Source organism: Oncorhynchus keta, chromosome 27 (assembly GCF_023373465.1).
Source record: "Oncorhynchus keta strain PuntledgeMale-10-30-2019 chromosome 27, Oket_V2, whole genome shotgun sequence".
Lineage (NCBI taxonomy): Eukaryota > Metazoa > Chordata > Actinopteri > Salmoniformes > Salmonidae > Oncorhynchus > Oncorhynchus keta.
This window is the reverse complement of record NC_068447.1, coordinates 37,639,699-37,666,623: the sequence shown is the minus strand read 5'-3', so window position 1 is coordinate 37,666,623 and position 26,925 is coordinate 37,639,699. Positions and strand designations below refer to the sequence as shown.

The 26,925-nt window shown below is 45.1% G+C and overlaps 2 protein-coding genes and 1 long non-coding RNA gene across 10 annotated transcripts in view; 2 read left to right on the top strand and 1 right to left on the bottom strand.

The window, feature by feature from the left end:
- Nucleotides 1-9,296, top strand: part of LOC118360324 (rap guanine nucleotide exchange factor 3-like) — a 46,108-nt gene extending 36,812 nt beyond the window's left edge. For 5 of the 7 annotated variants that reach the window (XM_052482357.1, XM_052482361.1, XM_052482360.1 and 2 more), the window contains 16 exons: nucleotides 52-130; nucleotides 508-658; nucleotides 2,219-2,301; nucleotides 2,708-2,738; nucleotides 3,015-3,093; nucleotides 4,325-4,462; nucleotides 4,779-4,876; nucleotides 5,073-5,198; nucleotides 6,173-6,354; nucleotides 6,638-6,728; nucleotides 6,868-6,918; nucleotides 7,143-7,230; nucleotides 7,352-7,416; nucleotides 7,538-7,592; nucleotides 7,686-7,757; nucleotides 7,891-9,296. In XM_052482357.1, coding sequence (XP_052338317.1) covers nucleotides 52-130; nucleotides 508-658; nucleotides 2,219-2,301; nucleotides 2,708-2,738; nucleotides 3,015-3,093; nucleotides 4,325-4,462; nucleotides 4,779-4,876; nucleotides 5,073-5,198; nucleotides 6,173-6,354; nucleotides 6,638-6,728; nucleotides 6,868-6,918; nucleotides 7,143-7,230; nucleotides 7,352-7,416; nucleotides 7,538-7,592; nucleotides 7,686-7,757; nucleotides 7,891-8,009 — 1,508 coding nt within the window. In that variant the 3' untranslated portion in view covers nucleotides 8,010-9,296. Of the gene's footprint in view, nucleotides 1-51; nucleotides 131-507; nucleotides 659-2,218; nucleotides 2,302-2,707; nucleotides 2,739-3,014; nucleotides 3,094-4,324; nucleotides 4,463-4,778; nucleotides 4,877-5,072; nucleotides 5,199-6,172; nucleotides 6,355-6,637; nucleotides 6,729-6,867; nucleotides 6,919-7,142; nucleotides 7,231-7,351; nucleotides 7,417-7,537; nucleotides 7,593-7,685; nucleotides 7,758-7,852 lie in introns of all 7 variants that reach the window. The other 2 variants (XM_052482363.1, XM_052482358.1) reach the window with 2 other exon arrangements.
- Nucleotides 9,297-9,325: 29 nt separating this feature from the next.
- LOC118360323 (integrin alpha-5-like) overlaps nucleotides 9,326-26,925 on the bottom strand; it is a 51,063-nt gene continuing 33,463 nt past the window's right edge. The window contains exons 18-30 of the mRNA XM_052482356.1: nucleotides 26,728-26,865; nucleotides 23,615-23,682; nucleotides 21,338-21,488; nucleotides 20,805-20,897; nucleotides 19,380-19,459; nucleotides 19,091-19,171; nucleotides 18,828-18,933; nucleotides 17,322-17,480; nucleotides 16,295-16,402; nucleotides 13,920-14,033; nucleotides 12,919-13,020; nucleotides 12,608-12,730; nucleotides 9,326-12,342 (exon numbers count right to left, since the gene is read on the bottom strand). Coding sequence (XP_052338316.1) covers nucleotides 12,259-12,342; nucleotides 12,608-12,730; nucleotides 12,919-13,020; nucleotides 13,920-14,033; nucleotides 16,295-16,402; nucleotides 17,322-17,480; nucleotides 18,828-18,933; nucleotides 19,091-19,171; nucleotides 19,380-19,459; nucleotides 20,805-20,897; nucleotides 21,338-21,488; nucleotides 23,615-23,682; nucleotides 26,728-26,865 — 1,407 coding nt within the window. The 3' untranslated portion in view covers nucleotides 9,326-12,258. The remainder of the gene's footprint in view (nucleotides 12,343-12,607; nucleotides 12,731-12,918; nucleotides 13,021-13,919; nucleotides 14,034-16,294; nucleotides 16,403-17,321; nucleotides 17,481-18,827; nucleotides 18,934-19,090; nucleotides 19,172-19,379; nucleotides 19,460-20,804; nucleotides 20,898-21,337; nucleotides 21,489-23,614; nucleotides 23,683-26,727; nucleotides 26,866-26,925) is intronic.
- LOC127912536 (uncharacterized) lies at nucleotides 17,487-18,806 on the top strand. Of its 2 annotated transcripts, none has more exons than XR_008083089.1 (3): nucleotides 17,487-18,086; nucleotides 18,121-18,222; nucleotides 18,257-18,806. It is a non-coding gene; the product is annotated as an uncharacterized LOC127912536 (long non-coding RNA). The 2 variants fall into 2 exon arrangements; XR_008083090.1 differs by having other exon boundaries at nucleotides 18,121-18,290; nucleotides 18,325-18,806.

The window sequence follows — 26,925 nt, the reverse complement described above, 5'->3', positions numbered from 1 at the left end:
TGCCATTAGTCCTTGTTAGTGAGTTATGTGTTGTTCTGTCTGTGCCCACAGATCCCTGTGTGAGCGACTTCCTGCTAACCCACAGGGTCTTCATGCCCTCCAGCCAGCTTTGCCCGGCCCTGCAACACCAATATCCTTTGATGATTATGATGATGGTGGTGATGATGATGATGATGGTGGTGGTAGTGGTTGTGTGATGATGATGTCCTAAGCTGTGTCTATTTCTATTTACTTACACTTAGTCTCTAAGAGGATCACATACCCAACATTTGTGGGAGTATTTTGAATCTGTGTACCCGAAAAACAAATTAAACGTTTAAATGTTATTAAATTAAATAAATAAAACAAATGAACACAATTCAACCAAAGCATCCAGCTTCTCCAGCTGAAGAGACAGACTAGTGTCTCTTCAAGTCGAAAGCAGCTCAGACTGTGGTCTAGGTCTAGAATATCTGTGTTAAGTTGTTGTTCAGGTGTGTTGGTTCTCTTCCTTATCCCTGAGTGCACCTACCATGCTGAGCCTTCTGAGGGCTCAGATCTGGAGAAGGCAGCCTATGCCCTCAACACCAAGCAGAAGATAGTGAAGTTGATTTGCCAGTGGGTGGCGCTGTTCGGCCAGCTGCTCAAAGATGATCCCATCGCTGTAGACTTCCTGGAGGTGAGTGAAGGGGTAGTGGGATTCTCTATAACCAAACAAATCAAAATCAAATCAAATCTAAATGGATTACTGCAACTCGCTGTTGGCTGGGCTCCCTGCCTGTGCCATTAAACCCCTACAACTCATCCAGAACGCTGCAGCCCGTCTGGTGTTCAACCTTCCCAAGTTCTCTCACGTCACCCTGCTCCTCCGCTCTCTCCACTGGCTTCCAGTTGAAGCTCGCAACCGCTACAAGACCATGGTGCTTGCCTACGGAGCTGTGAGGGGAACGGCACCTCAGTACCTCCAGGCTCTGATCAGGCCCTACACCCAAACAAGGGCACTGCGTTCATCCACCTCTGGCCTGCTCGCCTCCCTACCACTGAGGAAGTACAGTTCCCGCTCAGCCCAGTCAAAACTGTTCGCTGCTCTGGCCCCCAATGGTGGAACAAACTCCCCACGACGCCAGGACAGCGGAGTCAATCACCACCTTCCGGAGACACCTGAAACCCCACCTCTTTAAGGAATACCTAGGATAGGATAAAGTAATCCTTCTCACCCCCCCCCCCTTAAATGATTTAGATGCACTATTGTAAAGTGGCTGTTCCACTGGATGTCATAAGGTGAATGCACCAATTTGTAAGTATTATATTATTATATTAATTTGTAAGTCGCTCTGGATAAGAGCGTCTGCTAAATGACTTAAATGTAATGTAAATGTAAATAGCCCTTCGTACATCAGCTGATATCTCAAAGTGCTGTACAGAAACCCAGCCTAAAAAAGCTAGCTGTGCCACCAGAGACCCTGGGTTCGCAGCCGGCCGCGACCGGGAGGTCCATGGGGCGGCACACAATTGGCATAGCGTCGGCCGGGTTAGGGAGGGTTTGTCCAGTAGGGATATCCTTGTCTCATCGCGCACTAGCGACTCCTGTGGCAGGCCGGGCGCAGTGCGCGCTGACCAGGTCGCTAGGTGTACGGTGTTTCCTCCGACACATTGGTGCGGCTGGCTTCCAGGTTGAATGCGCGTGTAACAGTATAGACTTTACGCACATCCCCTCGACCCGACCTGGGCGTGAACCAGGGACGCTCTGCACACGTCAACAGTCACCCTCGAAGCATCGTTACCCATCGCTCCACAAAAGCCGCGGCCCTTGCAGAGCAAGGGGAACCACTACTTCAAGGTCTCAGAGCAAGTGACGTCACCACTAGCGCGCACCACCGCTAACTAGCTAGCAATTTCACATCGGCTACACTCGCTGTGTTAAGAAGCAGTGCGGCTTGGTTGGGTTGTGTTTCGGAGGACGGATAGCTGTCGACCCTCGTCTCTCCCGAGCCCGTACAGGAGTGAGACAAGACAGTAACTACTAATAATTGGATACCACGAAAAAGGGGGGTAAAAATAATAAATAATAATAATAAAAATAGCAGAGCCTTATATCAATGTTATCCAAATATCACGCTCTGAAAAATCTGTTATACAGTAAATTGTGCAGTATATTGTATTGAATCATAGCCTGTGTGTTGTGACCATAATAATATACATTCAGTGTTGATACATTGAGTGTTTCTATGCATGACAGACGCTGGGGGAGGAGGTGGCAGGTGACTCCCGTCTGTCCAGTATGCTGCGGGAGCAGCTCAGAGACAGGAGGAGAACCAGAATGTGAGTAGTAACACATTTTTATTTATTTTACCTTTATTTAACTAGGCAAGTCAGTTAAGAACAAAATATTTATTATTTTCAATGGCGGCCTAGTTAACTGGCTTGTTCAGGGGCAGAATGACAGATTTGGGGATTCAATATTTCAGTTACAAGTCCGCTCTCACCACTAGGCTACCTGCCACCCCTTTCGCCAGAGTGTATCTGAAATGTACAACTTTTGGTATGGATATTAGCCTTGTGCTCACAGGAATGTGAAACAAAAGCAAAAGTCACGTTCTTTCCTTTACAGTCATATTGATAACATTATGTAGTATCGTAACCAAGCCAATAAGAGTGTTTCTGGAATCTAGATTTGAGATTTGAATTTAGGTTACTATCATGTTTGTATTTTTCAATATCTTTCCAGGCTTGAGAATGAACTCGGGTCACTGACAAGGGTAAGTTGAACCACATTAATAAAGGCTTATAAAGGTCATTCTTGCGCACACAAATACATCTGCATCTCTGTTTATTACCACATGCCATGTTCTCTTTACTTAGACAGATTGGGAGATAGCAGAAGAGACAATACACCTCCAACCTTTATAACACAGCCTGTTAGTCTTCAGAGCTGCTGGAGCTAAAAGATAAAAGATTAAAAGCATAAAAAACATAGAGAAATTAAAAGTCACACTTGTGGCTGACTTACTCTGTCTATTGTTTGTTTCCATTAGCTTAACCATCAGTTTGACTGGTTTTCCAGTTGTGAGGAGCCAGTGGGGAAGTGTCTGCCAATCAGATCAAAGGACAAAGGTCAGTGAGACTACTACTACCATAGCATGGTAATAACTATGTCATGAATAGCATGGCAATGCCTTTTCTATAATGACACAAAATGCACAATTTGCCTTTTTTCTGTTTATTAACTATTGGATAACCATTGGCAGCCCACTGTAACCGTGAAATGCACTTACAGATGGATTAATGTAAATGTATCACAACTTCCGCCGAAGTTGGTTCCTCTCCTTGTTCGGGCGGCGTTCGGCGGTCGGCGTCGCCGGTCTTCTAGCCATCATTGATTCATTTTCCATTTGTTTTGTCTTGTCTTCCCACACACCTGGTTTCAATTCCATCATTACATGTTGTGTATTTAACCCTCTGTTCCCCCCATGTTCTTGTCCGGAATGTTTATTGTAAGTGCTTGTGCACGTATTTCTGTATGGGGTGCGTACTGGCGGCAGAGGAGTCAGGCGCAGGAGAGCAAAAACTGTGTTACAACGGTGCAGTTTAATAATAAAAATCACAGTAAACAGAACAATCAATATAATGGGTACAAAACCCGTCGCACACCAGAAATACGTGCACAAGCACTTACAATAAACAATTCCGGACAAGGACATGGGGGGGTACAGAGGGTTAAATACACAACATGTAATGATGGAATTGAAACCAGGTGTGTGGGAAGACAAGACAAAACAAATGAAAAATGGATCAATGATGGCTAGAAGACCGGCGACACCGACCACCGCCCGAACAAGCAGAGGAACCAACTTCGGCGGAAGTCGTGACAAAATGGTTGTTGCTATACTTTGTTTAAAATATCCAATGCAGCTGATTGTTTTTTAAAATCTCAATGTTAAATCATTTCTGAGTAAAAATGAAGTACCTTATTGGGATTGTTTCAAATGATTAGAATTGTCAAAAATAGCTTCATAACAAAGAACAATTTCTGGGTGTGGGGAGAGGAAAACTGAAAACTAGCTGTTATTGGTAGAGAGGTTTGGAACTCTCTTTCTTATTGGTCTATTAACTCATTTACAACCTGAGGATTTCACCAGGCAGGCTAAAACTCCATCCCACCAAAACAGGCTGAAATTTCAGGTGGTCTTTTAAAACAGCTCTTACACTAAAAGTGCATTATCATCATTTTCACAATTTACAGTATTATTCCAACCTCATAGTGTGGAAATATATATATTTTTTGACTGCACTGGGCCTTTAATTCTTAACTTCCTTTCCCGTGTCTCTGTGTTTTCTCTCCTAGTATTGTATGAGATCTTCCGGCCAGACCATACGTCAATCACTCTGATGCTGCCGGTGAACACTTCTGTTCAGGAAATGATGTCATCGCTGGTAAATCCAGGAGGAGACCACGTCCTGGTCAAAATGAACTCCATGGGAGGTGCGTGGCTATTCTTTATTTTTCCATGTCATCTGGAAGCAATATGAAGCCCTTTTCTAAGATACAGCTGTACAGGACATTCATTTTTTTCTCCCTTTCAGTTTGTACACTTGGTACAATACTAAATCCTTCAGGCAAGAGCAGCTATATTCATAAATTTGGTATAGGTGCATGTTAATGTCTTGTGACATGTCATTTGAGATGATGGTAAGTTTTATTGAGAGAGTGTGTAACTGTCAGTGAGTGTTGATGTTAAGTCGGGATGTGTGTCTCTGAGGTATTGTGTGTTAAAGGGCTTGTCTTTGCTGTATCATAGACAGGGCTCAGCTGAAGCTGGACGCCACAGCAGTCTACACCTCCCTGGGGCTGAATGAGAGACTGTTCCTCTGCACTGCCACCCAGGTGGAACAACTGGTGAGTCCTAACCTCACCTACAATCTACGCCTACTCTATAGTTTCTCATGGATGCTGAGATGACCATATATAACTTACCTATAACTTAAGAACTACATCGCATGGTGAATCAGAGAAAAACATCCCAGACCGTTCATAGATATTTGTGTGATTTCATGGCATTATTTATGGTGTTTGTTCTCTGGCATCTTGACAGATGCCCCTGAAGGAGCAGCAGGGCCCTGATCAGAGCACCATTGACACTTTGGAGCAGATGTGTTCCAAGGACATCGCCAGCCAGCTCACCAACTACGACTGGGAACTGTTTACCGCCATGCATGAGGTAAGGAAGGAAATGAGGTGAGCCCATGCCAGAGCTTTGCCAGTGTTATGGAGTGGAAGTTATGGATTTGGGACCAGCAGGATAAGAGTTCAAAGAGGAGAAACTGTGACGTATGCTTGCAATAGGCGCTTGAGTGGGATCATTTGCTACCCAGCTTTAAATACCGAGTATCACCAGTATGCCCCATTTCCCTGAAAAAAAGGGCTTAGTTAATAAGAATGAGGTAGAAAAGTTTGAAAATGTATGCAGTCACTACTACTGTAAGTCGCTCTGGATAACAGCATCTGCTAAATTACTCGAATGTACAGGTCTATTAACGGTATGACATCTATCTCACATGTGGGTATGCACCGTGGTGGGGAGCTGGTTTGACAAGGCCTGGTGACTCAGATGTGAGCTGTCTCAGTCTGTCTCAGAACAACAATAGCCCTGATTATACTCTTAACGTGCATCATTCGTCCTGATCTTGTCTTGATCTTGTCTGTTTACACTTGTAAGATCTGATCACAATCGGTTAACAAAATGTATTTGAATCGTCTACACTTGTCTGAAAAAGTGGGCACAGGACACATTTTAGCATCAGGTATAAACAGGCCTAAAGGATTCGCTATCTGTCACTCGGGCATGTGTCTGAGGCATCCTCTCTCTGGTAACTGTTACTGCAGCATCATATCAGTCATCAGGTCGACTCCTCACCTGACACACTACTACCCTGTATTAGCCACGTGTTCATCTGACACACACACCTCTTTTTATGCAAGTTTATTTAACCAGGTTGTCCCACTGAGGTCAAAATACTTCTTTGACAAGGAAATCAAGTTCAAGTCAAGTTCAAATGTTATGCCAAATTGAAGGTTTAGTCCATTGGATGGTTGCTTGATATACCTGTATTTGGGAACATACAAATACTTTGGATCTGTGTTTAATGTGCCACAGTACATACGGATGGTAAATGAATGTGTCTCTCCCACCAGGTGGAACTAGTGTACTATATATTTGGGCGACATAAATTCCAAGGCGCCACCACAGCTAACCTGGAGCGTTTTGTGCATCGCTTCAACGAGGTGCAGTACTGGGTGGTGACGGAGGTGTGTCTGTGTGCTGACCTGATGAAGAGAGCCATGCTGCTGAAGAAGTTCATCAAGATGGCCGCCATGTGAGTCTCACTTAAATTAAGACACAGTTTACCTTGTAACTTGCAGATTAATGACTATGTTATCTTCGGGGTAAATATCCCTACAGATCAGTATACTATATTGGTGATTTTGTACAATAACACTCTATATACAAAAAATATTCAACATACCAGCAGAAATCATGTTTTCATATCCAGATAAAATATTGGTAATGTCTGTAGACACTGTTGCTCTAATAACCATTTTGGTCATGTATATGTTTAGTCTTCCCACAGCTTTTACTGGCTGTGTTTCCTGTTTCAGGTTGAAGGAGCAGAAAAACCTCAATTCATTCTTTGCTGTGATGTTTGGTCTAAGCAACAGTGCTGTACAGAGACTTTACAAGACCTGGGAGGTGAGGCCTGCTGGGGACAATGACCTACGTTTTTAGGATCGCTTAGAATAACAATGTATTTTATTTATAACATGTGTGAAATGGATATCAGAGGATTAACAGTTGTTGTTGTTGTTGTTTTTGTTGTTGTTGTTGAAAGAGAGTGCCGAGTAAGACGAAAAGGGTCTATTGTGCCTACGAGAGGTTAATGGTGAGTGAGTTAATGTGTACAAGCTTCATAACAAAGTGTTCTATTAAATGTCATAGATAACAACAGGTGACATCACAGGCCACTTGTCAATCCCTCCCCCTCATTTCCACTGTGTGTTTGAATCATGTTTTCCTTCCTTTGTAATATGTGCGTTGTTTATGGCCTATATTTCCTTTATAACTAGAGCTAATGGAGAAGTGTGTGTATTTCTCTTCATGTGTCAGGATCCATCACGTAATCACAGAGCCTACAGACTGGCTGTGGCAAAGCTCAGTCCTCCCTACATCCCCTTCATGCCCCTGCTACTAAAAGGTAGTAGTAATACGTTGTTAGAAACCTCTTGTGGTAGATGTAGCATTCAATACCTGAGTAAAGTCTTCATGGCCCTACACTGAGCCAGTATGTTGTTCTGTTTCGCCATCGGTTCCTCTAGACATGACATTCATCCACGAGGGAAACAAGAACTACACTGAAAAACTGGTCAATTTTGAGAAAATGGTGAGTTTGTCGAGCCTAAATATCAAATTCTTACATCGGCCCTTACCCAAGTTATGTCTTCTCTTTTTTTGTCTTGTAAACTATTGGCTAAATAAGCCGCCATGTCTTTTCACTGTTTCAGCGCATGATTGCCAAGACAGTGAAGATCGTTCGAGGGTGTCGAAGCACGCCTTACGGTAAGACAACAAAATGAAAAAGTTGTAGGAAAGAATGGAATAAGGACAATGTTGGGGCATGGTGTTCACACTCAACGGCTCTTTGTCCCGCAGTGCCTTCCTCGCCTCAGAAGGGGCTCGCAGACAGAATGTTTCTGGAGGCGCCTTCCATTCGGGTGTCCACGTGTAAGCTATGCAACATAGCTATGCCTCAATGCTTAACTCATTTTCCACTCAGAGCTTCAAATGAGATTAAGTAAATGTAGCTCTTCTGTGTTTAGGTGTTAAGAAACAATCTCCCTCTTTGTCGCTTGTCCAGATTCCGAGCAGTCCCTCCCTCTCCGGAATCCCAGCAACATCCGCCACTATGTTCAGAACTTTGAAGTGATCGACAACCAGCGCAAACTGACACAACTGTCCAGGGGAATGGAGCGCTGAGTGCTGAGTGCTGAACCAGACCAGTGTATAAGTACTGTATCTACATATCTCTGTGTATAAAGACTGTCTATAAGACAGCCTGTGAATACAAGGTTGGCAGGGGAATACACACACCTCCATGGTCATACTAATCCACATGCAAGCTCTTCTATAGACTTGTGTGCATGTCCGGTGTCAAGAATGGAGGACTGTGGATGTTTCTGGGCTGTTCAGTATCACACAGAGCGCAGTCAAGAGAAGCAGCTGTTTGGACTGCTAATCAAGTGACTAGGACCTGAGGAGGGATCCAACTGGCAGTATCTAGTGACCCCTAGTGCCTTACCAGAGATGTTGCTGGTCCTGTGACTCCTGTTTCTGATACCACTACACTCCGGAGGAAGAAGTGCATATTTTTGGCATTAGTCATTATTTATACGATCATATGTATAGCGTACTATTTGTATGATACTCTTATGGTTTCACAAGTGCCATATACGGGTTGAGGCAAACGAGACGGTGTTGGCTGAGATTGTTGACAACATGTAAACTATATTTAGTCTCCAATGTTTTTTGAAAACAAATGCTTTTGCACAATGAGCACTTCTCTCAAATACATCGTTACAGTTGTTGGTTAGCTAGCTAGCGATTTGTTTTGCTATATTAGCATAGATGTGACATCAGTCAAAACACCTCAAAACAAGACATGGTATCAATAACAAGATAAAAACAAGTTGAAACGAGCCACCTACGATTCCCCACTGGCAGCTTCTTGTCATTGTTGCTAGCTATCTGGCCATCCTGAATCACAACACAGACTTCTGCCCCATTAATGCGAGTGTGTCGTTTTCATGACGTTGTTAGCTAACGCCTTGATCACACCGATAGTGTTTTGCACAAAATAGGACACAGCAGCATCATCTGGATGTGTGCAACAAAGTTCAACATTCATCTTCTGCTACCATTTCTGTCAAGCCGTTTACGCATACAGTTTGGCGCTACGTTCGATAAATCCAACGTATGTACCACACAGAACGCACTGCAACTGCAACGCAATGCTGCAAGGCAAACGCAGCGTTCCATTTGAAATAAATGTACTTTCGGTGTCCCAAATTGCCAAACAATGTTGGTGTGATCGAGGTGTAACCCGTCTACATAAGCACATACAGCAGAGCAGATATATGCTATAGCATGCAGTTATGGATAAATAGTTTAGCAATCAGCTATGTTGCCAGAACGCATACACAAACGTGTAAAACATTTCATACCATGTACGTTTATTTTTTTCTAAATAAATTATTTTCCAAATGATGTGTATTCAATCAAAGCATGAGTTTGTAAAAAAAATGTTTTTTTTTTTTATTGGAAATGCAAACCATAAAATAAGATAAAATGATCACTGAAAGACTAACACCCCCCCAATATGAGGAGAGTCAATTTCACAACAAGCAATTATTTTTTATTGGATCTAAAAACATTCTCCTTGTCAGAAATATATTTACAACTTTTGGTAAAAAGGAGAAAAAGATGATTGAAAAGGGGCTCGGATAAACCCAGTGTAGTCTCCTGCTTTAACCACAGAGGATTATGTTTAAAACATCCTCAACATATAAATAACCCTAGGTTGAAATGTTCAGTCTGGACACTAACGTCATACAAATACTGTTCGAAACAATTGTATATGTGTAAAATGAATCCACTGAGAGGCATTAGCAGTCTTTGCACCACGAGTCTGGATAAAGCTCTCTCATGAAAAGCCTAATTGCAGAATGAAATCCCCAATATCATCCAGGGAGCATAGCAGATCAAAACAGATGTGTAACACTATGGCTGTGTTTAGATAGCTGATACAATTGAACTGCACATACATTATCACACAAGTAACATAGGCCAACTCGAGTTCAACTCAGAGGTTTGATGGAGGTCGTTATATATATATATATATATATATATATATATATATATATTTACCACTGATATCTAAAATATTGATACTAAAGATTGGCTAGTATTAATGGTGGAGCAAAATGTAAGTGGTCAAAAATGGGAAAGACCTAGAGAGAAAAAATCTGACCATAACGCTCCGACCAAGAGGAGAGTTTATGTATGGTTGATATCTCACACTCATCACCAGATGGTAGATACAATGGGTTTAGCGCAACTCCTCCGGAACAAAATCAAAGAAAATAACAAAAACTGCAACAACAAAAAAGGAAAACGATATTAACCAGAGTAAATAATATTGCACGTACAAACAAGATGATTTATGTTCCCAATGCCCAGTTGCTATTCCTTTACAAGAGGCACAAACTGATTTTACAGTACAGACATGTATGTACATGCTCTCTATTGCATTAAATGAATAGCTACTCTGGTTGGTCCTAGCTGTCCTGAACAGCAGTCTCATCCTATCCTGAGCACAAATTGTAGTGGCGCGATGATCAGCATTACTGCTGGCCAAGTCTACCCTTCTCTAGTGATGCAAGGGAGGAAGGAGCGGACTTAGCAATGGGAAAGATCTCTCTGATTGACACAAAAAACATACAGACAGGAGCATGCACACATGAAGTCACACGCAGTCCAACACACACACACACACACACACACACACAAACACACACACACACACGCACACACACACACCTCTCTCATGCACAGACTATTTATTTACATAAAAACATGACAAATAAATGAACCCCATATATTTTCAGTCCCTGGGTGAAGCTGCAGCATTGTGTTGGGAGTGCATTTGGTACTCATAGTCAGTTCTCTTTATCCATAAGGGCATCAAATAAAATAAAATAAATCAACCAAAGTGAAGATGCTCGCAGCACACTAAGATTGAGGCCAAATGTGTAGGGACTGGACATTTGGCTGTTTCCCTGACACTCACATGGAATGAGCCCTGACCTGCTAGCAACCCACTCAGAATGTACTGCAACTTCCCTGATCTCTGTTGGCAACACACACGATAGGTATATATTGACTTTCAAGACATCATTACACACCAAGGCTGAGGATATACCTGGATGGCCTTTGCTTCAACCCAATTTCCATACTGCCTCTTGCAGCACAGGCAAAGTCTGGAAACCTTGCTTACAAATCACCAGCCAGAGTTCTGGCAAAGCACCACACTGTTTCAAGCTGATAGCGAGATCTATCTCACAGGCCCATGGTGGTGGATCCAGTCAAGTCCCAGACAACTTTGAGGCAATGCTTTCATTTTGTCACAACGAACATGGATCAACACGAGGTGATCAGTAAGAGTTCATGTCAAACTCGTGGGAAGATCAGTCGGTCAGTATCCTGTCTGTTTTTGCCATCTTGTTAGTCATCAGTAGATTTCCTTTGTGTGCAAAACAACTGAACCAAGCACTGCATGTCCACCACTCAGAAGCGGGCAGAAGCCATGTAGGTAGGTTTAGATAAAACAGAGGAGCCTGACAAACATTACTGGAGCACTTGGGCTGCACTTACATCTTACATAAAACATTAACAGACGAGACTGTAAAAAATCTTTGGTAGAAATGTTCATAGGTAAAAAAAGTCAAAGTGTAGAGAGTTTGGCAATATGATACAGACACAATCATCTGTCTCTGGGTAGAAACCCTGATCATGCAGTTTCCAGGTCTTTGGTGGGGGAAGTATCAGCTGTGATTCTTTAATGCTACGAAAAGGAAGAGAGAGGTATTCACTCCCCTCGACACCAGAAGAAAGATGTGGCCATCCCGTTTGAAGCACTGAGCACATTTGTACTTTTTATCACCAAAATGAAGGCAATTAAAAAGACTTAAACATTATTATCTTTCACAAGGATCCAAGATAATTAAAAGCTATTTTAAAATATGTGGAGGGAGAAACCAAGCGTCTTCCTCCATCCTGGGCTTATCAAGGGCTCCCATTCTCCATCTTCTGTAGTCACTAGTCTTGGACTTCAACTCAAATAGGATCAGTAAGTCTCAGGCCTGTTTGTCTGACTGTGACACTGAAGCTCATCTTGGTGATCGACCCCAACCCCGACGACGACAAACAAAACAACACATATTAAATTAAAAACATTCATTTGGTTTGGAGTTCTTAGGGTTGTCTTCCTCTAGTGCAGTACAGTGGAGTTCCAGTGGTCTTTTCTCCTCCTCTTCCTCACTCTTCAACTGCAGTCTGATCCTCTCTGGACATTTAAATGAACCACGTTTCTCTGTTGCAATCATGTGGGTATGTAGGTTTCTTTGGTTCTTTGACAACAAAGTAGCTTGTTTTATTCCTTCTGTGGTGTTTAGGCCTCAGACGTAGCATGGGGCTTGAGTTGGGCCTTCTCCATAGCCGTGCCGTAGGGTAGCGACCTCTTGAAGAAGCCAAGCTGGGAGGGAGAAAGAAAAAAAGAGAAAAAGTTTGAACTGAATATAATATTTATAACATCGTCTCAAATCTTCATATGTCAATGAGGTTCTCGTCTCTCCAGACAGCTTTACATTTAGGCCTGGAGAAGGCTGAGCTAAGAGCAAGATGGAGTTTGGCCGGAGATTAATAAGTCTTAGTTAAAAAGGCAAATCCGGGACGTTCTGAAGAGATGGAAACCGCCCACTCTGCCTGATGTTAACATCAGCACCATCCTGACCACTCACTTTGTACAGGACGTAAATCACCAGTGCCAGCAGAAGAAGTCCAGCTAGTATGGCCAAGATGATGATCCACATTGGCACAGAGTACTGGCTGTCCGGCTTGTTCCACACCACCGGGGTCACCACCTGAGGAGGGGGCAGAGAATTAGTCATGACCACCACTTATACTATAATAGCCTCGATTCCAGGCTTCCTACAGTTTCCCAACAGCGGAGTGATCTACAAAACTTTGACATACTGTATGGTAATGCATGACTAACAAAACAGTAACATAGAGAGGTTTGGTAACATGGGTGTATTGCACATAGACCTACCTTTTTAGATCCACTTGGTAGTTCCTTGGGTAAGATGGCATAGGGCATCTTGATCACACTGAATCTTGCCAGGCACTCAAGCACATACCCTTTGTATGCTCTCTGAGGATAGAAGCAAAACAACATGAACTGGATCAGATTGGATATTCATTGTGATTCTGCAAATAATTAGTGTAGGAGTACTGGGAAATTGCAGCTTGTATATGTGTTAGCGAGGCTGGTGTGGACTGGTAATGGCTGCACTTTCTCTTGTATGCAGTAGGTGGCGGTCGTATGCTGCCCAGAGATGCAACTCTATTTCCAGACCGGCTGTCTCTCACAAAACCCCTCTGACATTCCAATCCTATGAGAAGCCACGACCACCAGCTAATGAATTTTCAATGCACTCACACATAGGCTTTGTGTGTAAGGTCTCTCACAACTGCTTCTGTGGACATATACCATCCAGCTCTAACTAGAACACTATAACACTACAGACACACACACACATACAACTATTGAAATTAGATTTGAATTATACTCTCTGTTAGCTACAACTTTCCCTTCATTTGGGCCAACTATTTGAGACAGTACACACTGGCAGAGTTTAGCTCTGAGCTAGCATTAATACTGACATCTAGTCAATACAATCACATGTGTGAGTCTGACTGGACATTCATCTTTCACAGTCTTGAATTTGAGGTTTTGAGTGTTGATGTTTTCTTTGTAAGATGCTTAAGGGAATCATTCTGCTTATACTCAGCCAAACCTTGACGTGAGAAAATACACAGACGACAACGTGAACGGAGACAGTCCGTCTCATGCAATCAGTGCCAATGTCATCTGGCAGAAACATGCATCTACATGTGCAGTGGGTTTGAGAGGAGGCCAGTAGTTCTGTCGGGTTGGTTTTAATCTCTGCATCTGAACCTGACCAAGATCCACTCTTCAATCGCAATTTTAAAAAGGTATGTAGGGGAGCAATTGTATGCAGAGTGGTTGGTTTCATCTCCAGTCCCTACCTCGATGAAGGTCTCAGCCCAGATGCGTGAGCGCACTTTGAGGATGGCGCTGGTCCCCTTCTCCAGAAGACCGACGTCACACTGCAGCGTCCAGCATTCTACATTAGAGCAGGACTAGAGGGAGAGAGGGAGGGAGGAAGAGAGAGAGGGAGAAGGAGGGCGGGAGGAAAGAGAGAGAGAGAGAGAGAGAGAGAGAGAGAGAGAGAGAGGAGGGAGGAGAGAGAGAGAGAGAGAGAGGAGGGAGGAGAGAGAGTGCGTTAAGGCTTAACAAATTACATAAAATATGCCATCATTTGAGATATGCCATGCAATAACTGCTGTCCTCAGCAAGGAAAACCAAACAGCTACAAAACAAACTTAATTTGACATTCAGTCAGGCTTAACTTAACAGTAATTACTGTAAGTGCGTGAATTAAAACCTGACGTGAAGGTCAGTAGACAGGGAGGGGGTGGGTGGGAAGAGCAGTAAGGGCAATGTTAACTCTGCAGGCCAAATAAATAGAACAAAGAGGTCAATGTTATGATCCAATGCAGGGCTGCTTCCAATTAGAAAGATTGAGTGAATGTCATGAGACTGTAAAAATCCAGCATGCAGTCGACACTCTCAACATTATTGCCCAACCACCAGCTCCCTTTTCACAAGACTGTTAGAATACACAATCTTAATTAAATCCTCATAATGGTAGCTGGGCGCTTTGCATTGTAAACCTCCACAAACTGACTTTTAATGCTGGCGTGTTAGACAGACCACCCTGGCCGGATTGGGCGGTTTTGGTGGGCTTCCTGCGGGAGCGAATTAGTTTGCCTATTAAGCCAAGAGCCAAGGAGGGCAAACAAACGCAGGAGGAGAGGGTGTAGTACACAACCCAGTACCTACCCTACTGCCTGTAACCTCCCTCAGGGCCTTACAGTTAAGACAGGCTTAATAACGGCATTACAGTTACAGACAGGCAGACGGGCAGACGGGCAGACGGGCAGACAGACAGACAGACAGACAGACAGACAGACAGACAGACAGACAGACAGACAGACAGACAGACAGACAGACAGACAGGCAGACAGGCAGACGGGCAGACAGACAGACAGACAATTGTTTCCAAAATATTACACTTTTGATTAAAACTGGAGGCTAACTGAGGCTGGGGGAGGCTAAGGGATTCTGGTAGGCCTGGGGAAATGGTCCATTTGGATATGGTAGAGCGCCAGATCCTCCCTAGTGGGGTGGCCGAGGTCAGGGGCAGGAGCTGGGAGGGAAGCTTCTGTTCCCACAATGAGTAGAACAGCAGTGACTAGCTATATAATAGACCTGCAGTGTGTGTGTGTTGAAGTGTACAATGGCAGCTACTGTGTGACATGAATGTAAACAATAATTCAATCTACATTTTCCTAGATTGTTCTCAAAGCCATTTAGAGACAAAGCTCACAGTGCTACTTCATTTACAGGGTTTCTAGGACAAGGCCAGACATAGCGAGGGGTCTCTCTCATTTACCAGTCCCCTATTACAACCAGATTCAATCAAGGACAACGGCATTATGTACAGCTCTGACCACTAACACACTTTCTCTTGAAACATATTTTTTTAACAGAGACGTCTGTTCTTAGTTCCAACTCAGCATAGAAACTGAAGTGCTAAGAGTGAAACAAAGAATGGCGGCCTTTATAGAAACGTGTCATCGAGCAGGCTTGATAAACGAGGGGCGGTTAAGAGCGACAGGCGGGGGGGACAAAGACCTCTTTCACCACTCTGGGTAGTGACAGACCAAATAGGGGGAGAACAGAGGGAGAGCTACCTGTTCCTGGTGCTGGTTGGATCAATAGGGCCAGTGTGTGCCAGGGGCAGTGGTACTCACACTAACAACACCACGGAGTGGAAAATTAGAGGGTAGTCTGTGAACTAACCAGCGCATCATACCCCTGGTCCCACAGATCCCCCTATTTCCATGTCCCTACTGCCCCAGCTCCACCCTCCCAGTCTCCCTGCAGCCCTTTAATGTTAATCACCACAGCGGGACCACCACCACCCCACGCCCTCTGACCCCTTCCTCTCAATTACCTTATAACCTCATTAGTCAATCCCAGGAGGCTTTCCAAGAGCAGGGCCAGAGCCACTGTCCCAGATCAATACATGCCATGGCTTCAGGCAACTCAGAGGAGCAGAGAGGCAGAGGTTCAACCCTCCAGCTCAGCTCTATTCCAAAGGAAAGTCTCTAGTCACTTCCATCCACTTGTCCTGTTTTGAACTATTTGAACTATTTGACAACATGAAATACCACCAGAGGCAACAACAAGCTCTACTCATCACACAAAAAGCCAGTTGCATTAATAGCACACTGTTCCAATAACTCTCGCCATCTGTCCTTGCTAAGGGCCTCACCAGGTTAGTGTGCTCAGCCAACTGGTCTCTGTGGACGTCTCTCCTCTCGATGTGGTGATCCTGGCCGGGCACAAGTAGGGGAGGCTGCTCTGTGGACGACTGCTGGAGCTGAGGAGACCGAGGGAAAGAACATACACCACCCATTAGGACAGAGACCTCACCCATGAGAGACGAGCAGACCACCCATTAGGTCAATACATTACAGACAGAAAGCTCACACATGGGAGTGAAGTTAGTGACCCATCATTATCCTTGTTATTAATCTAGTGAATGTGAGGTCTCATTCACATGGTTTCTCATAGAAATACACTGTAGTGTGCAAAGAAAATCAGTTCACAGCTAAATGGGAAACCTCTCCGGCCTCATCTCAGCATCTGGCCATTTAGAAGTTTGAAGCGGAAACAAGCGACTACCCAAGAGTCATCAGTTCCCATGAAAAGCCTGAGGCTTAAACCCTGCAGAAGGGGACCTAATGTTAGAAGTTGAGGGAGTGTATCAGTACAGAAGAGGTTCGTCAAGCTGTGCTGAGCTGAGGGAAGTGCTGAGAGATCAAAGTGTTAGTGGGGATGGTGTCCTGGGTGGGGCTGGTTTGGGCTGGCTGGGCAGGGAGGGTGGAGGTGGGTGTAGAGACTGTTAATCACACACTGAATTAGAACCTGTGGGACATCTTCACAGTGCCCGTCTCTCTGAAGTGTTCTAGCCTCACACAGATGTCTGTCAGCCTCATGTGACCCTGAGAAGGGTGTGTGTGTGTGTGTGTGTGTGTGTGTGTGTGTGTGTGTGTGTGTGTGTGTGTGTGTGTGTGTGTGTGTGTGTGTGTGTGTGTGTGTGTGTGTGTGTGTGTGTGTGTGTGTGTGTGTGTGTGTGTGTCTATGTTGACCGAGCGAGACAATGAGTTCAAGACTTGCCGTACTCTTGCAAATGTGTAAACAACTTTTTGCAAACAAGTGTTAACATAAACATTAAAACATGAAAATAACTTTCCTCCGTCATACATCAAAATACATTCCAATGATTGATTGCTCACCTTGAGCTGCATGTAGTTGATGGAGTGGTTGGTGGTGCAGTTGAGGGGTCCCTCAGTAGAGATCTCCAGAGGGTAGAGGAGACCCTGGCCCTGAACACTGAGAGGACAACTGAGCTGAAGCACTGTGTGGCTAATACCACTGGGGCCTTTGTTCACCAGCTGACAGACAGGGGAAAGAACGAGAGAGAAAGGGAGAGAGACGGAAGGAAAGACGGAAAAGGAGAGCAATTAGTTAAAAGAATATTACAAGCATATAAACCGCCCCCCCAGCTAGTCTTTGCTAAATATTAACCCGACCCAGACTGACCCAGACTTCCAGGAAATGGCATGTTGGTGTGATGTAATCTAAACTTGAGCACTGTTTTTCTGTGAACTGTGAAAGGTGTTCCGGTGTGATGTCTATCACGGGAGACTAGGTTGCCCTTACAAATTGAGTTAGACCTGTAATGATGTGAAGCTCAAAACAAATCCCTGTGCTTCCTGGAATGTGTCTCTTCTCTTTCTTCTTTCTCCTTTGACTTGTCTGCAGCCCCAGGAAGTAGTGTCTGGTCTGCTTTTACACAAAGGTTAGTGTCTGGTCTGCTTTTACACAAAGGTTAGTGTCTGGTCTGGTCTGCTTCTACACAAAGGTTAATGTCTGGTCTGGTCTGCTTCTACACAAATGTTAGTGTCTGGTCTGGTCTGCTTCTACACAAAGGTTAGTGTCTGGTCTGGTCTGCTTCTACACAAAGGTTAGTGTCTGGTCTGGTCTGCTTCTACATAAAGGTTAGTGTCTGGTCTGGTCTGCTTCTACATAAAGGTTAGTGTCTGGTCTGGTCTGCTTCTACACAAAGGTTAGTGTCTGGTCTGGTCTGCTTCTACACAAAGGTTAGTGTCTGGTCTGGTCTGCTTCTACACAAAGGTTAGTGTCTGGTCTGGTCTGCTTCTACATAAAGGTTAGTGTCTGGTCTGGTCTGCTTCTACACAAAGGTTAGTGTCTGGTCTGGTCTGCTTCTACATAAAGGTTAGTGTCTGGTCTGGTCTGCTTCTACACAAAGGTTAGTGTCTGGTCTGGTCTGCTTCTACACAAAGGTTAGTGTCTGGTCTGGTCTGCTTCTACACAAAGGTTAGTGTCTGGTCTGGTCTGCTTCTACAGAAAAAAGGTTAGTGTCTGTGAAGTACTGCCTGCTGCTACAGACCTGCTTAAGGCCAGAGTCTGCTGTATAGAACTCTCTGCCATACTACATCCTGATGAGTCTGCTGTATAGAACTCTCTGCCATACTACATTCTGATGAGTCTGCTGTATAGAACTCTCTGCCATACTACAACCTGATGAGTCTGCTGTATAGAACTCTCTGCCCAGCCAGCTAGCAGCTATCCTCCTGGAGGGCCTCTGGCTCCTTTCATAGAAACATGTCCACTCACGGTTTGGCTGCATTCACCTTTGTCCATGCACTGAATGTCCCATTGGATCTTCCCAACCTAACCTTAATCCTAATCCTAACCCCAACCCCAACCCTCCTTACCTCATAGACGTGTTGGACTGCAGGCCCGATGTCCTGCTCCACTTGGGGGCTCTTGGACACCTTCCAGTTGGGGGGAGGGAAGAAGACCTTGTCTGGCCGGGAGACTCTTCAAAAGAGAGGGAAAGGAAAGCATGAGACTGTGTGTGGGGAGAAAAATAAAACAACTTTTATGGAGTTGCAAAGGGTTTTTGCTCTGATGGGGGAAATCTAACACAGAGATTCCTCCCACCCCTGGACTTCTCTCTGACTTCCTCTGGACTCACCCTTGTAAAATAACATTGGCCTGGACAACCACCTCCAACCTGTAGGGAACCACCTCGCTGTGGGAATTATTCTCATTTTTACTGTGGAGGGAAAGCGAGAGAGGAAGAGAGGGTGATGAATCAGAGACAACACACCTCTGCAGCTATATGGTGATATTGGAGTACTGCGGTATGTTTGATGCTCTGTGTCCTACGAGTTTAGCCTTGAATTAATTTAGTCAGTGACACATAACACGTGTCCAGTTATAGGCCCGGCTCAAACGTATGAGGCGATGGAACGGAGTCATACCTGCGGATCTGCAGCTCAAATTGAACCGTCTTGCGCGTGTCCTTCAGTCGCGGCACAGTGAAGCGCAGACCTGCCCACAGCTGCAGACGAGGAGAAGCAATGTGATCAGGGACAAGGGGTCGATGTCAACATGATGTGAGGCGAGAGAGGGGGATGATGCAACCAACATATCTAAAAGCTAACCTTGTAAGGGCATTAGGAAACGTGTGCACTATTTTTGATACTATTTTGACACATACAGTACAGCGACTGTGAGTAGACTCTCTGTTATACAATCATAACAGCATAGCGGGGGCCAGAGTCCCCGAAAGGACAACAGTCCTGTCCTCTCTTTCGCTCTCCTCCCAACTGTTCTGTTGTCTTCAGGGGTCAATCGGTCAGCCAGTCGGTACTCCCTGTCTGCCTGGCTGGCACATACACAGCTGTAATACACCTGGGCCTGCAGGTCCAGACAGTCTGGGACTTCCTGCTTACAGTGTTCTGTTTTGCTGCCCTTTATTTCAACTGGGATTTCATGCCCCTTTTGTTTTCCAGTGAGTTTAGAGCTTTTGCTGTTTAACTGTGTAGTGTGAGTGTGTATGGAACTGCAGATGTGCACTGTAAAAACAATTAGAACACTGCTCATAAACATTCTATGCCATTACGAATTATAACTAACGCAAAGTACAATACCCTCAGCACATTGGGTACTACAATGGCGGGATCTGTACTATATGTTTGTTGCACACTAAAGTTTTTACATTTTTGTTTACACTTTGAATACAACCATTCTATCAGAAAACCTTCTTAACCTCTCCACCAATGTCCACTTTACAGTCTTCCTCTGCAGTCAGACACATTAGGAGGGAACCTCTGCTCGGAGCAGAGACATAGACCAGCTTCTTGCTACTCGGACAGGAACTTCCTCTCTGGACACTGCTGTGACATGAAAAGAGAGCCTTTCCTCTCCAGTTCAGTTCTCTACCGCTCAACCCCTGGACGACACACAATCCCTTCCTTCACACACTAGGAAACATTGATTTTGTGCTAGCCTCAATTACTTTTCTACCACTAAACAGATCTCAGAGGGCTAGACGAGCTATTCCACCAGCCATCAACACTCATCAGAACCAATGAAGAGTATTGCTTACGAGTAGGGCCAGGACCATGTGACCTAACCAGAAAAAACTGCTCGCCCTATTCATAACCAATGCTCTTCAGAAAGGTCTTGGAGTAGAACCAGGCCCAAAGTTTATTTTTATGTCATGTGACCTCATTCTCATTCTGATGGAGACCAAGATGGCCGAAACAAACGTAGATTATTTTTCACGCCAAGAGCCAGAGCTGCTCCTGTTTTCCACCCATGTGACCTAACCAGGAAATACTCCTGAACCTTCTCATGACCAATCTTCAGAAGGGCAAGCAGAACATGAATCCTTAACTTACGCTGGTGCCAGACTTCATAGGGTTGCCCAGGTCACAGCTGAGGTAGCGGGTCTGGTTCTCTGTCTCGTAGCTACAAGTTAGCTGGGTCAGGCTCTGGGGGAGAGAGAGAGAGAGAGAGAGAGAGAGAGAGAGAGAGAGAGAGAGAGAGAGAGAGAGAGAGAGAGAGACAGAGACAGAGACAGAGACAGAGACAGAGACAGAGACAGACATAGAGAGACAGAGAGAGACAGAGAGAGACAGAGAGAGACAGAGAGCAAGGAGAAAGAGTGCTGGTTTAGATAGGTTTATATACATTCATATGTGTTTGTCATTGGTTAGAACACAACAAAGAAGAATCCTAGATACAGGTCTACAGATCAAACACCAAGAACAAACATTTCGTTCCATTTTGTGATTTCATAACTTCCATAACAGTCCTGTTCCTTATAGATCTATCATCACAAGTCTTATGAGCCAATAGACTGTGACTCTTATATTACTTCACATCTAATAGTAGTGTTGGGTTCAAGTGAATGTTTAGTAGTTCCTCTCACCTCGTTATTGCGGGCTATACCGCTGTAGTCCGCTTCAGGAGGCAGCACCACGTACAGCTCAGCCTCGTAGGCCCCTCCTTCACCCTCGTTCCGAGCGTTGAAAGTCAAGGTCAGTGAGTTGTCGTCACCTAGGTACGCTTCCTTCCGGTCCCTGAGGGCCCCAAAAAAACAGAAATTGATTACTAATCGGGTCAGACTAATCGGGTCAGGTGTCGGGTCTCCATGTGTAAATAAGACTCGGGAGAGGTGGGAGAGGGTGCCATTATACTAGAGACAACTGTGAAGGCTGTGTGCACAGTGTATACAGTATAAAGCAGTGTCAGATCACTAACATACTGGCATGTTCTGTTGCTATAGCCTGATATCCGTGCTTCATCTCTCTCGAAATGGGACACAGCCCAAAACACATCACTTAGACTCATGTCAGGAAATTCCACCTCCCCTCCCCTCCCCTTCCCCTGCATCCCCCTCACACACAACTTTTCAAATGTAGCAACAAAGTCATACATGCGTTAGAGCACAGAATAGGAATGTAAAACACCTCCCCCTTCCACTCCCTCCCTTTCTCCCTCCCCACATTTCTTCCTCCATCTCTCGCTCTCTTTCTGAACACAATGAGAGAGGAATTCCACACGAGGGCCACACAGACGCTTCTAATTAGAGCTGGACTCGTAAAACCAGGCAGAGAGAGAAAGCAACATGGACCATATTTCAAACACTGATCTTCTATTGGCCAACCAGTCAGCCAGCCTAGTCAGACTCCAACAGCCATCAAGCTCTTTAAAGAAAACAAAAGGGATACATTGGAAGAACCCACCTAAAACCTCTCCTAAGGGGCATTGGTGGTACAGGTTGTGTGCTTTGGCAGGAAAACAGAAGAAATATTTTGATGGATACAATGCTGGGAATTTCATGATTGACCCCTTGCCCCAAGCTACTATTAAACAAAGCATTTAAATGAATCATCACTATAGTCTGACTGCCAGAGGCAAGTAGTTCATGCATTATGATTTTCCTCAACTGAAATCCCTCATTTCATCCTGCTTGAATGCCCTTACAGACAAATGTACAAACACCTTCCTAATATTAAGTTGCACACCCTCCCTTCCATTTTGCCCTCAGAACAGCCTCAATTCGTCAGGGCATGGACTCTACAAGGTGTCAAAAGCATTCCACAGGGATGCTGGCGCATGTTGACTCCAATGCTTGACACAGTTTTGTCAAGTTGTCCGGATGTCCTTTGGGTGGTGGACCATTCTTGATACACATGGGAAACTGTTGAGCATGAAAAACCTCGTCCAAAGGCACTTAAATATTTTGCCTTGCCCGTTCACCCTCTGAATGGCACACACACACACACACACACACACACACACACACACACACACACACACACACACACACACACACACACACACACACACACACACACACAAACTCCATGTCTCAAATCATCTCATGGCTTAAAAATCCTTCTTTAACCTGTCTCCTCCAGTTCATCTACACTGATTGAAGTGGGTTTAATAAGTGACATCAATAAGGGATCATAACTTTCACCTGGTCAGTCTATGTCAGGGAAAGAGCGGGTGTTCATAATGTTTTGTACACTCAGGGTACGTGATAGACTTTTACAATAGAGAAATGGAATTAGCGCACAAACAAATATGAACATGAGAGGGCAGAAAGAGAGCAAGGGGGCATGTTATTTTGGAGGAAAATGCCCACAGATTTCTCAAATCGAAGTATGGAGCTGCTGTGAATACTACTTGAACAGAAGCTGATAGAAGGAGGCTAGAACTGGTTGGCACACACACACACACACACACACACACACACACACACACACACACACACACACACACACACACACACACACACACACACACACACACACACACACACACACACACACACACACACACCTCCCTCCCTCTCCATACGTTCAAAACAAATCCCTTTCATCTCTCATGTCTCTTTCCCTGAGCTGCCTGACAACCAGTCCTTGCACCTAGACCAGGGACCAGCGCTTCTTCCTGTTTCCAAAGCAGAATAGTATCTTCTGTGAGTGGAGCATTGTGGGTGTAATAACAGACTGGTCTGCTCTGTAAGCTAAACTAAACAAACGGGAGCACGACACAGCTTTATTTATCCATCAGATCAGAACGACAACAAGGCCGACTCATCTGTATAGTTGGGTGAATAGTTCAACCGTTCATCATACATAGTAGATATATTCTACTGATCTAGTGGCTTTCATGGGTGTTTGGAATAACTCACCCGTGCACCGCCAGCTTTAAGTCAGGAACACAAATGTTGTCTTCTCCACAGTCCAGCAGAATCTGGGCCTAGAGGAGGAAAGAGGAGGAGAGGAATAAGTTAAAGAGTGACAGAGCTTACACAGGATCCACAGTTCCCATTAAAATGAGGCCTACACGTCTTTCAGTTAGACTTAACATACAGAATTAGACACTTTGCTTTGGTGGTGAACATACAATGGAGTAATTGCAGCGGGATAGGACATGTCGTGCAGACCAGAATGACTAATACATTCCAGTCCGAGTCCCAACCACCCACCGCCCCCTGAGCAAAGTGTCATCACTACAGACCAAACACCTGTAATAATAACCCTGTTAAACGCTCTTATCTTCTGGGGGAGGTTAGTGACTATGACCGTGTGTGATGACACAAACAACCCTAATTCAGCCCCGTGTCTGACTTCACGTCCTTTCAGAGAGAAATGGGTGGATAAGAAGGCAGGAGAAGCCGTCCGACTGTGTGTAGGTTGACAAAACCCCCTCCATCATAGTGTCAGACTTCCCCTTCAGGAGAGGGGACGGAGGGACCAGCAGGCAGGAGCGCCACAACGCAGCCCAGAGACAGGAGGACAAGAAGGAGAAGCGGTACGCCAGGAGGGCCTCTCTCCACGCATCCACCAGCGCCGCACACTGACGCCCACACCACGAGCGCTCTGCAGCGACACACAAGCTACCCACACGCGACGCCACCCAGCGCTCCGCATGCAGGACCATACATGAACCAGGGGGAGGGAGGGGCTGAAGCTGGTACAGAGACATGGGGGAGGAGGGGGTAATCTAGAGGGCTAGAGGCTATGGTGGAAATACTAGAAAGACATGAGCTAAGCAGTAAAGGGTGCCCAGTAACCACTGAACGTGTTTGTGTAGCAGGGAAAAGCCCAGGCTTGACGTAGGTAATAGTTGCCCCGTGCGATTCCATCACAGTGTGATGATCATGATGACGACGAAGATAATAAATAGAAGTAGATTAGAAAGAGAGCGCACTGCCTCCCCTGTCATTACACAGCCAGGCTTTCTAATTTAAGACACCGGGGTAACCATAGTAACCACCAGCTCACTCACTCGGCCCCTTCAGCGTGTGCTGGCCTATATACAGACTCAGTCAATCAGGGTAAAAGCTATTTAGATTCCTATCCTGGCTGCTGTTAAACAACAACTAGCAGAGGGAAGCCAGATGAATAGCGTGCAGTCAGTGTATTGAGGGTACCGTGTGTAGTATACAGTTTCACTCAATATGTGTCAATATCAGCGAAAATAAATCACGGCCCCTGTGTGTGGAATGTATCAGGCATTCACCCATGGGAGCTTCCAGCTTCACTCTCAGAGTGGCGTTTTGTGGATCCATTTTTATTATGTTCCCATTGCTCTGGCTTCACGGCAACATGTGGGGCACATTATAGAGAAACGATTAAACTATGCAGAGAGGCTTCGGTGATCTCTCACTCTCACTCAGCAACCAGAGGGTGTGAGAACTGGGGTGAGCCAGCAGGTATATGTAACTGCCAAAATAATGGAAACACTTGAGTAAATGCGAGATACAAAGTATATTGAAAGTAGGTGTTTCCACGCCGGTGTGGTTCCTGAGTTAATTAAGCAATTAACATCCAATCATGCTTAGGGTGACATGTAAAAATGCTGGGCAGGGCATTATTTTGGTTACCTTGGCTATACCCCCATAGGATGACAACACCCCCATCCACAGGGTGGATGAGTGGTCACTGAATGGTTTGATGATCATAAAACGATGTAAACCATATGCCATGGCCGTCTCAGTCACTAGATCTCAACCCAATTTAACACATATTGGTGATTCTGGAGTGGCGCCTGAAATGGCGTTTCCTCCACCATCAACAAAACACCAGATGATGTAATTTCTTGTGGAAGAATGGTGTCGCATCCCTCCAATAGAGTTCCATATAGATGTAGAATCCATGCCAAGGTGCATTGAAGCTGTTCTAACTCGTGGTGACCCAACTTCCTATCTTTATGTTGGTGTTTCCTTTATTTTGGTAGTTACCTGTATGTAGCCTATGCTGCAACAGCCAGCCCAGTACAAACGATGCCATACGGAGGAATCCATAATAAGGTATCATGTATCTGATTAAATCCAGGCTGTAGTGAGTAGACATCCCCTACATTCACACTGGGTATCAATGATTAATGAAATATGTTATTTGAAGTTCAGTTTCGGTACTACAACAACATAGCTTTATCAGGGTTCAGTATTTAGCTATTGGTTGGAGTGTAAGTACAATACACCACATCTGATGAATCCCCAGCAGCTTTGATACGACAAGTGAACACCAATGACAGGGTTCAGTACTGCCCTGCTCCGAGAGAGAAGAGAGAAATACTGAGAGAAAGATGGGGGGGGTCGAACTGCAAACTCGGCCAGGGCCTTTCCCAAAACACTCCAATCCAATCCAGCGGTTATTGTTGAGCTCACATAGGGTGCAGCACGCCACAGCTGAAGGCAGGCAGCCCACACGCTGAGTCCTGCTCACGTCTCTCGCTCCCTGCCAGGATAAAACTGGCAAATCTACACCAGATGGCACATGGCCTGTGTGCTGCGAGCAAAGGGCCCCAGAGGCCCCACCCAAAAATATCCATTAACCCTGTGTGTCGGGGTCTTAATGTGCACCTCTCGGTCGGAACACGACTCCTGTGATCCGTTACACAGGCCAGCCAGGCTGAAAGCAGCTATTCCTGGTGGAGCAGTCAAACACTCTCCAACTCCATCTCCACTGTACCATGCACACGCCTCACATTTCTCTTGTTGAAAACTGCTTTCCAGACCCTCTGGACCCCTTCCCAGCAGAGCGGTTTGGAAATCAACAAGGAGAGCAGCCTGAGTCGTTCTGAGGGGGTGGAGGTCTAGTCAAGGAGAAAACATTACCATCAGCTCTGAGTGAGTGAATGGATTTCCAGCCAGGTCTTTCACTGCGTCTTGTTCATTAAAACGTGTGCAGTGCTCCACCTCAGTAGATATACGGGGCCTGTTAACGTAGAGTCAGTCTTCAGGGTTAGGACTGCAGTGCTGGGGGGGGGCAGAGTCAGAAGGGGGTATTGAAGTACCTTCTGCTCGATGAGCTCGGTGGACTGGTAGTTGAGGATGGGTCTGAGGCCGTGGGAGTCGAAAGCTGCCTGAGGATCCAGACTGAAGTTGAGGGAGATGTAGATGGGGGAGAGCTTATCTCTGAACTCCTTATCATCCTGGAGTCAAATAGATAGAGACAGGGTTCATTAGAAAGAGTGTGAGTGTGCGTGAGCGGG